This window comes from Sinocyclocheilus anshuiensis, unplaced genomic scaffold (genome assembly GCF_001515605.1).
Source record: "Sinocyclocheilus anshuiensis isolate Anshui unplaced genomic scaffold, SAMN03320099.WGS_v1.1 scaffold163, whole genome shotgun sequence".
Taxonomy (NCBI): domain Eukaryota; kingdom Metazoa; phylum Chordata; class Actinopteri; order Cypriniformes; family Cyprinidae; genus Sinocyclocheilus; species Sinocyclocheilus anshuiensis.
Genome location: NW_015548223.1, coordinates 944073 through 956274, shown reverse-complemented (window position 1 = coordinate 956274; position 12202 = coordinate 944073). Strand labels below are relative to the sequence as shown.

At 33.4% G+C, this 12202-nt stretch overlaps 1 protein-coding gene across 3 annotated transcripts; it reads left to right on the top strand.

Moving 5' to 3' along the window:
• The first annotated feature begins 586 nt into the window (after positions 1 to 586).
• LOC107654320 (sodium- and chloride-dependent GABA transporter ine) lies at positions 587 to 11754 on the top strand. Of its 3 annotated transcripts, XM_016441353.1 has the most exons (13): positions 587 to 746; positions 2056 to 2190; positions 2571 to 2775; positions 4159 to 4291; positions 5707 to 5841; positions 6199 to 6302; positions 6625 to 6749; positions 6863 to 6975; positions 7741 to 7881; positions 9137 to 9236; positions 9319 to 9419; positions 9513 to 9680; positions 10780 to 11754. In XM_016441353.1, the coding sequence occupies exons 1-13, from the start codon at positions 614 to 616 to the stop codon at positions 10936 to 10938; spliced, it is 1752 nt and encodes a 583-aa protein (XP_016296839.1). In that variant the 5' UTR covers positions 587 to 613; the 3' UTR covers positions 10939 to 11754. The 3 variants fall into 3 exon arrangements, with proteins under 3 accessions (XP_016296839.1, XP_016296840.1, XP_016296841.1); XM_016441354.1 differs by lacking the exon at positions 7741 to 7881; XM_016441355.1 differs by lacking the exon at positions 10780 to 11754 and having other exon boundaries at positions 9319 to 9391; positions 9513 to 9622.
• The last annotated feature ends 448 nt before the right edge of the window (positions 11755 to 12202 follow it).

The window sequence follows — 12202 nt, the reverse complement described above, 5'->3', positions numbered from 1 at the left end:
TGTGTGTTTTTTTATTTAGTTTTTTATGTCTATTTAGATATTTTTTCAATTTTAGTTATTTTCAGTTTTAGCTTTATTAATTTTAGAAATTAAACTAAATTAAAAGCTGTTGCCTTGGCAACTAACTAAAAACATTTACTGAAGATTTCCCATATTTTAAATTAACATAAATTTTATTTAAATTCAATTAAAATAAAATTGTTTTAGTTGGGAAAATACATGTTGACAAAACTTTAAAAGTTGCCTTAAACCTTTGTACTTGTTAAATATGTCATGTTTGTATGAGCAAAACTTTCACTTTCATTTCAGTTTAAGTTCATTGTCATACTGTGTTTTCAAAGCTGAAGTTTAATGTGCATTTGTACTAAAATGCCTTGTTGAAATATATGCGCTCTACGTATTTGAAATAAATCTAACTATAATCTTTTATTTTGACTGGTTACCCTAATTCTGGTAATTGCCCGAAAAAGCAGTAAACGGCATCAACAGAAGTTTGCCTGTCCCACGCCTGCCAGCTAATCATTACAGCTCCTGAACAATCATTACACCACCAACACCACTTACTCTCGTAATCTCAGTTTGCTTTCACACCACTCAGTCTCTCTGAAGAAGCATGGCGGAGGAAGAGGAGGCCTGCAGACCCACATGGAGCAGGCAGATAGAGTTCACTCTGGCTGGGATCGGCTGCGCTGTGGGCTTGGGGAATATCTGGAGGTTCCCGTACCTGTGCTACAGGAGCGGTGGAGGTAAGACACAGACTGGTTAGCTAATGTTCCTGACTAATGTTAACTAATGCTATGAATCTGGTTTAAAGGTGTTTTTCTCCCATGACTCATGTACCATTGTATTACAACTTTCATTGGACTTTTGCTGTGAAAACTGGCATTATGCATGCATGCATATGAATTTGAGTCTGTTATCTTCTGTTGTTATTTAACAATTTCACCTTTACCTTTTAGACTGTAAAAGTTAGATCATATGTCCACACGTGAATGACAGTGGATAAATGAGTTTATCTGTAACTGTAACAGTGCGTAAGATCAACCATGACTCTGCAGTCCATCTCAGATCACATATTCAGATTTACATTTATATATTTACAATTTACACTTATACATTCAGAATTATAACCATATATTCAGGTTTACATTTATATATTCAAAATTTTCAAGTACATTAGAAATATACATATTGCGACACTGATGTATTCAGTTTTGCATCTGTATATTTAGAGTTATAATGGTGTGTTTGTATTTTAATTTTTGAATTCACCATTTACATTTACATAATCAGTTATAAAATATTAATAATTTTCATTTATATATTCAGAATTCTTCTAACTATATATTCTGATTTACATTTTTATATTTAGAGTTATAACTATATATAGATTTACATTTATATAATATCAATTTCCATTTATATATTCAGAATTATAACTATATTCCGTTTACATGTATATATTCAGATTTGCATGAGCGATATAACTATATATTTGTATTTACATTTTTAAAATCACAATTTACATTCCTATAATCATGAGTTATAATGAGCATAACTTACATCCATAATTAACATTTATATATATATATATATATATATATATATATATATATATAGCTACATATTCGGATTACATATTTAGTTACAACTATAAATTTGGATTTAGATTTATATATTTACAATTTACATTTATATTTTCATAATTGTAACTATACATTTAGATTAACATTTATATATTTAGAGTTACAACTATATATTCTGATTTACATTTACAGTATGTTTTCACAATTTACATTTCTATATTCAAAATTATTACTATATATTTGTATTTACACTTTTAAATGCACAATTTACGTTTAAAAATTCAGGATTTTTAAATATATTATTTAGATGTCATATGATTATTTCCTGTTTCCTGGTTTAATTATAGTATAAAGGAATGTGCGGTATATCATACATCAAGTGAACTTGAATGAACACACTTATTTTCCAAACTTGTGGTCATCTGTGCATCTCTCAGTTAAATGTTGATGTGTTTATTGTCATCCTCAGGTGCGTTTCTGGTGCCTTACCTGCTGATGCTGGTGGTGCTGGGGATCCCGCTGCTGCACATGGAGCTGACGCTGGGCCAGTATCTGAGGAGGGGCCCCGTCCTGGCCCTGACCAAAGCCTGTCCCCTGCTGAAAGGTTAGAGAGCACAGAAAATTTCAAGTTTAATGCAGTTTAATGCTGTATACAGACTTTCAGATCTATATAGATGCAATATCATTGTCGCTGATAATGATTAGATGATATGGGAATATATTACTATTCTATTCTATTCGCTCTTATTAATTTAAAATAAAAAAACACCTTGCTATGTGTACTGTGCTAGACTAACTGAGACTTGTCACAGCACTTGTATACTGTTGCTCTCTTGTTGGTCTGATTGCTTCTATTGTTCTCCTCATCTGTAAGCTGCTTTGGATTAAAGCGTCTGCTAAATGATTAAATGTAAATGTAAATGTAAATATATTACGGACTCAACGTCTGGCTAAAGGTCAGTAACCTGTAATAAATCTATCCAGGTGTTGGCATGGCAACGGTGGCCATCTCTTTCATCATGTGCACATACTATAATGTCATTATCACATGGGCGCTGTACTACATGTTCAGCTCTTTTCGGAGCGAGCTGCTCTGGGAAAACTGCAACAACACATGGAACACGGCCAACTGCACCGACCGTGTGACCAACAGCTCCTCGTCCTCCACCGCCAGCCAGCAGTTCTTCAAGTGTGTTCATACGCTTTTCTTGTTAAAGCTACACTGTGTAACTTTTTTTTTGTTCGAAATTAGCATTTAAATAATGAGCGAGTACATCATGCCAGCTAACAAACGTATGTTCCAAGAACGTTTTGCTAATGTTCCCATTAAGTTATCTAAATGTTATCTCTGAATGTTCTCTGAACATTTAAAGGGGTCATATGATGCGATTTCAATTTTTCCTTTCCTTGCTTTTTCAGACCAATGAGCTTTGTAAAAATAGAGGAGAAACAATAATGTACAGTATGTGGAAAATAATGTGTTTTTTTAACCTTAAACCGCATAAACACATTTCATTACACCAAATACACAAAATAATGTTCTTTTTAGCAACATCATATGACCCCTTTAAAATGTCCAGTGTTTTGAATGTTTAAAAAACGTTTTATTGGCTATGTAAACATTTTAAGGGAACATTCCATTTGTACACATTATGGGAATGTTACTTCTGAATATTCTCTGAGAAACATGGAACTTCTATTAATGTTTAAAAAAAAAAAAAAAGTTAGAAAAACATCCAACTAAAATATTCAGAAAAAGGCTCCATGAACGATAACAATGTTTTAGTGCTAACATTTTGAGCATGTTATTAAAGACGAGATAACTTCAGCGTTCTATTTACATTACTTGGAAGAATGTTTATTCATAATTTTGAAAGAAATCTTGACAGAATGTTAGCCAAAGTTCTGAGAACATTCCCTGTTAGCTGGGGTAACACCATCTTCCAAAACGTACTTGGTCTTACATTAAATTAATATAGTAAACTTATACTTATGTTTTAGAGCTGTCGGGACGGATTTCCCGGGAAACCGCATACATACGTCATTCATCCTTGTGTGTTTATGTCACATCCGTAAATAAAGGAAAGAAGGGCAGGCGACTATAGTAGCTTGAAGTTACAAGACGGGGAAGCACACGTAATAAAACACGCATCAACATAGTTAGCATATTGGATGCATGGACTATTTTCACAAAACAATGTTGCCAATCTCCAAGCCAGTTACTCCTTGGTTATGTTTAAAGTCAGCTTCGCCAGACTTTTCTAACGTTATTTTAAAACAATTGTTTTTAACAAGTCAAAACAACAGTGGCATATAAGCTACTTACCTGGTCATAACATAAAACATTTTTCAGATATTCGTCTTTTTTTCGAGAGTTTTGATGTCGCACAAGACTTCAGATTCATCCGCGCAGAATAGCGTAGCCGAAGCACTACTCACGCAATTGCTGACCATATGTTATCATGCTAACAATGTTCCTCCGCAAGTAACTAGTTACATAGTGTAGCTTTAAGTTTTGATTTGTTAGTGAAGTTTGTCATATTGACCGCAGTGGATGTGTCGGCTGTGTTAGTTATAAGGTGCTGGAGAGGACCAGTGGTGTGGAGGAGACGGGCAGCTTGAGGTGGGAGCTCTTCCTCCTGCTGCTGCTGGCCTGGATCCTCGTCTATCTCTGCATCTTTCAAGGAGTCAAATCCACTGGGAAGGTAAGACGTGAACAGATGAAGAACATCAGTCAGCATCTCACTGGTCAAAGTCTACAAAATACCACTTAAGTATTTCTATTTGAGAATTTCATGTTTAATTCTTGTCGTTTCTTTGAAATTATTTGTCAAGTTTACTAGCAATCTCTGAAAATTGAAAATTTATTGTTTTAAAGAAAATTCTACTCCATTTTTGTTTCAGTGTGGGGGGGAAAACAAATCAGAGTGTGATAAACAAGTGATAAACAAATCAGACATTACAAAACAGCAAAAAAAGTAGTTCAATCATGACAACTCTTGGAACATTTTAGCATGGTGATGGATATGACAATGTTAATGCATTTGGTCTTGGCGGAACAGATCTGCTACGCTGCTGCTGTTGGTTATTGCTGTAGTTGTAGATTATTGCTGCTGCTGCAAGCAAGTACAGGAACTTGCTACTGCCAATGCATATGGCGATACGGTGCCGTGAGTATTTAAGACATGCTGCTGCTGCACAAATAGCATATAAAATAACCCCGTAGCAGATCTATACAGGTGGAGCCGGGGAAGGTGGAGGGTTTCAGAGAACTCTGAAAGCGCGCTGCAGGAATCTCTAGTGAATGCTAGCCAGCCATATAAATGCAAGGTAGTAAGCTCATTGGCTGCATATGCAGCATGAACCAATCAGCTTGTGCCAAGTCGTTTAACTCTCTGAATATCATCAGTTACGTTAACACCCCGTCAGAATGCGCCATCTAGAGTTTCATGACTGAACTATATATTTAGTTAATAAAAAATATTTTATTATTCATGCAAAATATAAATGCAAAATAATTTTATTTTCTTTATTTTGGCTGAAATGTCACGCAAACCTTTTTTTTATTTTTGTAAGATTCTTACATTTATGTGTTATTCCAAGGTGTTTCAAAGAACACCACGGTATTACCACGGCATCATGTACTTAAAACCATGCTAATTAATATGTGCATTTATTGCAAGTTCAAATAGAATGCATCAGTCATCTTCATGCACTACACTAATATTTGTTGAATTACATTGTTTTTATAATTACAATTAAACCATCATTACTGCACACAGTTCTCATGAACTCATAAAATATATTACTTTTTTTTTTTAAATGGTAGGCCTAATGTATTTATACATCATGGTAGTATGTGTTGTATAACCTTTTATTTATGCAGATTTAAATAAGCATAATAATAACAACGGTCGAAATGTGCTTAACTGTCATGAAAATCTTGTCACACTCCAAAAAACATTAATTATCCTCAGATTTTTAGTTATGAAAAATAATAGTTTCTAATAAAATTATTGTTATATTTTGTAATATTCCGATTTTTTTTTTTATTATTTAATGATGTTTTTTTCCTCAAATGTACATTTATTGTAAGTTGATCTTTGTCTGTGCGTCACAGGTGGTTTACTTCACAGCTCTGTTTCCATACGTGATTCTTCTGGCTCTGCTGATCAATAACGTGCAGCTGCCGGGAGCCATAGACGGCATCCGATTCTTCATCATACCCGAGTGGGACAAGCTGCTCAATGTGGAGGTGGGTACGAGAAGACTGAGATAAATGAGAAACAGGCCTGGTAATGTATTCAAATAATCTATCATTGAAATATTAGGTTTTTTGTAGGTAATCTGTTTAGTTTGACATTCAAAATTGCGGTGCATTTGCTATTCTTTGAAGGAAAGAAAACAAATGCATGCAAAATAATTTATGCTGTGACTCCTGCCATTATCCGTATTTAATAAACACTGTAAATGAACATGTTAAATGTGGTAGCCCTAGTAAAAACTGAATTGACAGCTAGGAGAGAATTGATTGATTGTCATTCGGTTGTACAGTACATTGTTTGGCCTGTGTTTTAGATTAATGTTGTGTAATGTGTGTGTGTTGTGTAAGGTATGGATTAATGCAGCAGCTCAAATCTTTAACTCCATTGGGATTGGCTTCGGCTCGCTGATGGCGATGGCCAGCTACAACTCCTACAACAACAACATCCTCAAGTGAGAACCTATGGTATTATATATAGTTAAAACCTTTTTCAAAAGCAAGAAATCTTGTTGCATACATACAACACACCATCCCTAATCTACTTTCATGCACATAAAGTTATATAAAATATCGCTCTAATTATTGCATGTCTCTGGAGCAAAGATCACTATGATAATGAATTTATTGCTCTAATGAATTTATATTGACTTGCATTTTATGTGAATTTACTGTTATGTCATCAGGGCTCAATGTGCAAAAAGAAATAACATGCTTATGAAGATTTTCACTAACATTGATTTTTCCTCTCATATTCATCACTTTTTTTTCCTGTAGAGATACTCTGGCCATTTCCATCACAAATTCCGTGACTAGTATTTTCGCCGGATTTGTCATTTTTTCCGCATTCGGCTACATGTCGCACCTTCAGAATGTGCCGGTCAGTGAAATCGCAGTGGACGGTGGGTTACTTTACTGTTCATTTTATTACTTTGTTGTCTTTAACAATGTTTGCATCAAAGAACGTAACTAGTATTGTTAAATCTGCTGTGTCTCATAATGATTCTCCATGCAGGTCCGGGTCTAGTGTTTGTGGTTTACCCACAAGCCTTTGCGACGATGCCCGTTGCTCCTCTGTGGGCCTTTCTCTTCTTTTTCATGCTACTCTGCCTCGGCCTGGACAGTCAGGTATGATGAGAACAACACTCACCTGTCATTTTAACTAACCCATACCTGGTTAATGTGGCTAACACAACATTTATGAGACGCAGTCTGACCAACCTGTGTTAAATTAGCTGATATGATGTTAAAGTGAGTTCACTTTATCATTATCATTGTATTCATAAACAAAAAACTGTCAAGGTGTAAATACATAACAAAGAGATAAGTTTCATTTTATCTTAATTGTTTTTCTAAAATGCTACTTTGCACTGTTAGCAGATAAATGATTAAACATTGCTCATGAAATCAAGCAAAATTATATTTTGCTTAAAGAAAATAATGTTTTTTTGCATTATTTTTTATTACAAATTGTAATAATATATAAAAATCATGGTAGTGCTGTACAGTCTTTATCTAATGAAACCCATAATTTAACAATGGGAGTTACAGAAAAAATAAAAATAAAAAAAGAATAAAACTTAATGTCCTTATCAGGCTTCATTTTCTATTATTCATCTTCATTATATATTTTTTTCTTTTCATTTTGGAGTCAAATGAACCTGGAGATGTTTTCATGAGGATTATATGATGACTGAAGATGAAAAACTGTTACATCTGTGATTTATAATTCATGAAATGCGAGCTGTTCATTGACTGTTCATCTAACTCTCATAAAACATTAAGCAACATGTGCATGAATGTTTGCTGGAGTAATTCTGTTTGAATCATTTCACAGAAATCACAGCTAGCACATTGTTAAGCTTTAGCGTCTGTTGTGTTTGTGTTCTGTAGTTTGCCATGGTCGAGGTGATGGTGACCAGTCTGTTGGACAGCTACAGTAAACCCATACTCAAGTACCTCAAACGCAAGGAGTTTCTTGTGCTTGTAGTCTGTGGTGCGGCCTTCCTGCTGGGCATCCCTAATGTCATGCAGGTTACAAGAACATTTTATTTTATTTTATTTTATATTTTATTTTATTTTATTTTATTTTATTTTATTTTATTTTATTTTATTATTTTATATAATTTGTAAATATTATTTTATATTTTTTTTATTAGATTTTATTTTCTTTTTAGCTCACCATTAAAATAGCTTAAAATATTTTGTATCTAAGATTTTTTGTTTATTAATTGCTTTTTATTTTTCAAATAAATGACATTTTTTCTTTGCATTTTTTCCGTAAGTATGACTTCAGTGTCCAAATATCAAATGCTGCATGTCTGAAAAAAGTAAGTTAAGAAAGAAAGAAAGAAAGAAAGAAAGAAAGAAAGAAATAGACAATGATCGCTCAGGGTTTATTTTCTATATGCTAAATATTATTTATATATTTTTTTCTTTTTAATTTCGGAGTCAAATGAACCTGGACATGTTTTCGTGATTTATAATTCATAAAACATACCAAAATATGAATACATAGAAAATATCAATCAAATGCTGCATTTGATCTTTTTTCCTCACTGATGTTTTTGCCATCATGTTTGAAGTTTCACTGTCTTTGGGCTTAATTGCTATATTTCTTTCAAATAAATTATGTTTTGTTCTCTAATGCAGTGATCTTAAGTGTGACTTCAGTGTCTAAATGCTTTTTAGAGCCACTGTATTTTTGCACTGCTTATTTTTGCATGCATTTTATCCACAATTATGTTTTAAAAGAGCTTTATTAATAATGATTCTTTTTCAATTATATTAATTAAAAAACATTATAGATGCATTTATGGCTGTAAAGCGAGTATGTATTATGAACAGTGTTGGGGAAAGTTACTTTTAAAAGTAATGCATTACAATGTTGCATTACTCCATAAAAAAGTAACTAATTACGTTACTTAGTTACTTTTTATGGAAAGTAATGCGTTACGTTACTTTTGCATTATTTTTAAAATCTGGACAGGGCTCGCTTGTTTTATTTTAGAACTACAATAACATCTGATTTCTCTCAACATGGGGACCGGAGAGCTGTCAGTCAATAAAGTAGATAAAAACGTAACTTGCGTTACTTACTTGAAAAAGTAACTCAGATATTCTCTTGTAAAGTAAAAAGTAATGCGTTACTTCACTAATTACTTGAAAAAAAGTAATCTGATTACGTAACTCGCGTTACTTGTAATGCGTTACCCCCAACACTGATTATGAAAAAGGTTTTGATGAAGTTAATGAACCTGAAAATGTCAATGCTCATCTTTCTGCTCAGGTGGGGATCTATGTGTTCCAGCTGATGGATCATTATACAGCTATAGTGTCCATCATGTTCCTGGCGTTTTTTGAGGTGGTTGCTGTTTGTTGGCTTTACGGTGAGAGACAAACGACAGTGTGCAGCTCTTGATCTGTTTCATCAAGCATGGAACAAAACTGCTATATTTCTTGTTTTAACAGGTGTAAAGCGTCTGTCCAGTAATTTACTGGAGATGACAGGAAAGAGACCCAGCATTTTCTTCAGGGTCTGCTGGTGGGTCATTTGTCCTGTTTTGATAACCGTGAGTGCGATCACACGTTTCTGACACAGTGGTTGTTCTGAAACCCCAGCGTGGATTGGTGTTAGAACTGAAAGGTGTTTCTGTGTCTCTCAGGTTATCCTGGTGTTCTCGGTGATTCAGTTTAAACCAGCGCGGTATGAGGATTACATTTACCCGCCGTGGGCTCAGGGTGTCGGATGGCTCATCGCTTTGGCCTCCATCATCTGGATTCCTCTAGCAGCCGTGCACACGCTCTGGCTTCTGCCCGGATCCTTCACTGAGGTACTTTACAGCCTCTCCGTTTATGCTTCGGAAGGGAAATGTCAGGTTATTGACTGGAACCATTGATACAAGCATCTGTTCAAACGTTTGGGTCAGTAACATCTGTAATGCTTTTAAAATAAGTCTCTTCTGCTCACCAAGGCTGCATTTATTTAATCAAAAATACAGCAAAAACAGTAATATTGTGAAATATTATTACAATTTCAAATAGCTATTTTGTATTTGAAAATATTATAAAATGTAATTTATTCCTGTGATGCACAGCTGAATTTTCAGCATCATTACTCCAGTCTTCAGTGTCTCATGATCCTTCAGAAATCATTCTAATATGCTGATTTGCTGCTCAAGAAACATTTCTGATTATTATCAATGCTGAAAACAGTTGTGCTGCCTCATATTTTTGTGGAAAACATGATACATGTTTTTTTCAGGATTCTTTGATGAATAGAAAGATCAAAAGAACAGCATTTATTTGAAACAGAATCTTTTGTAACATTATAAATGTCTTCACTGTCACTTTTGATCAATTTAATGCATCCTTGCTGAATAAAAGTTTGATTTTGCATAATAATTATAGCTGTTTAGTCCCTGATATGCAGAAAACATATTTGCATAAGGATTTCTAAACAACTGCAAATGCAATTTACTCAGCAATCAAAACTATTTTTAATTTTGCCAAGATCATTTCATTAAGATAAATACTGACATCATTTTTTATTAATAATTAATATTTTAATGAAAATTAAGTATTGAATATTATTAAATATATGTCATTTAGAATTCATTTATAGTTAGAATTTCTTTAAAAAAAATTATTAATTAAAAAAAAAAACCTTACTGACCCCAAACGTTTGATGTACAGGTTAAAAAAAAAATGTGAAGAAAAATAAAAAAAACGATTATTGGAGTAAATACTATTATTTTGTTTTTGTACTTCAAAATTTCATTGTAACTCAATGTGTTACTTGCCATTTCTTTATAATTATTTGTGGAAATTCCTGAGTGAAAAACACATTATTTTTGATTGTAGTGATTGTTTGAACTTAAAGAACCTGTCAATTAAAAACATATTTAGGCCTGCTTCTTTCTTTTGTCTCAGAGACTAAAAAAGTCCATCACACCGTTTTCTCTGGACGAGGACTCCGAGAGCCCGTATTACCAGCAGAAAGGAGCCATTCTGGAGGTGATTCCCAACATCGCCGTCATCAGCTCCATCGTACCTCTTTCTGACAAACCACCAATCCAGACCAACTTATGAACTGGACTACAACAGGCCTAAACCAGACTGAGACACGTCTAAGGATCATTTCCTGGATCAATGGAGATCTGTTTGAAATATTGTTTCAAGTACTTCTCTATAGGATCTGTTCTGTGACTTTGGGGTTTAAGACTTTAATATCTATAATTTGACAAATTATTCAAGATACCCCTGGAAAAAAACAAGGACTTTTACAGTTTACTGTATGATGCATTGCAGAACATAGGGTTTTATGTTGATATCAATAAAACTAAAGATTGTTAACCTCAGTCAAAGACACAAAAAAAGAGCAGTCATTTCTTGTGCCCATCATGTTTTTATTCTCATTAGCAGGTGTTTGGTTTAACCTTTATGGGCGTGATGATTGAACGACAGTCCAACATGAGATAAAACCCTCGCTCAGGCAGGGTCCATGCAGTGAACTTCACCCTCAATGCGTTCAACGACTGGCCCCTTTGCTCTCCTTTACAGCAGGAGCTCCTTACATTGTACATCTTCAGTTTGTTAAGCATTAAAAGCTGACATTCATGCGAATTCAGAATTAATTCATGCTAAAAATATACAAACCAAATACTGTTAACATTGGTAATAGTTCATGTGGATTTATACATGATATCAGGTACATTTCAGAATACCTTCAGATTAAGATTTTGTTCTTTGTTCCCAACCTGCTGTAAATTTATGGCTAAGATCCCAATTCAAGTGGGCGAGACATGCACATTCACCGTAAAACCAAAAGAAATAAGAACATTAAGCCTCTTATTAGGAGCATAATGATTTTTCATTGTGGCATTATTTTAATCACAATTAAGCACATTTTGTAATCCAAGTAATTGTTTTATTACAATAAAATGACAATGTAATAAAATTATTTAAATTTAAATCTGCATAAAGGCATTGCGACAAACATTACATATTTGTAATATAATGTATTTTTGTTGACAAATCGAAGAAAATGTTTTTAAAAATGAAAACAAAAAAAAATTCCTTAAAGGCAACACAACACATGCAATCAATTTTAATAGGATTTGTTTTTTTGGATTATGGTAATGTGAATTGCGGGGGAAATATTCTTAATTGTAATGAAAATAATGTCATAAAGCATAAAGAATTTTCATTGTGACATTATTTTAATTACAATTAAACACATGAAGTGCTTTTTTTATTGTATTGAATTAAAAAAAAAATACCATAAGAAAATTATTTTTTTAAAGGCAGTGAAACAAATACTACCAACAAAAATGTCATGTAATTACAGTATATT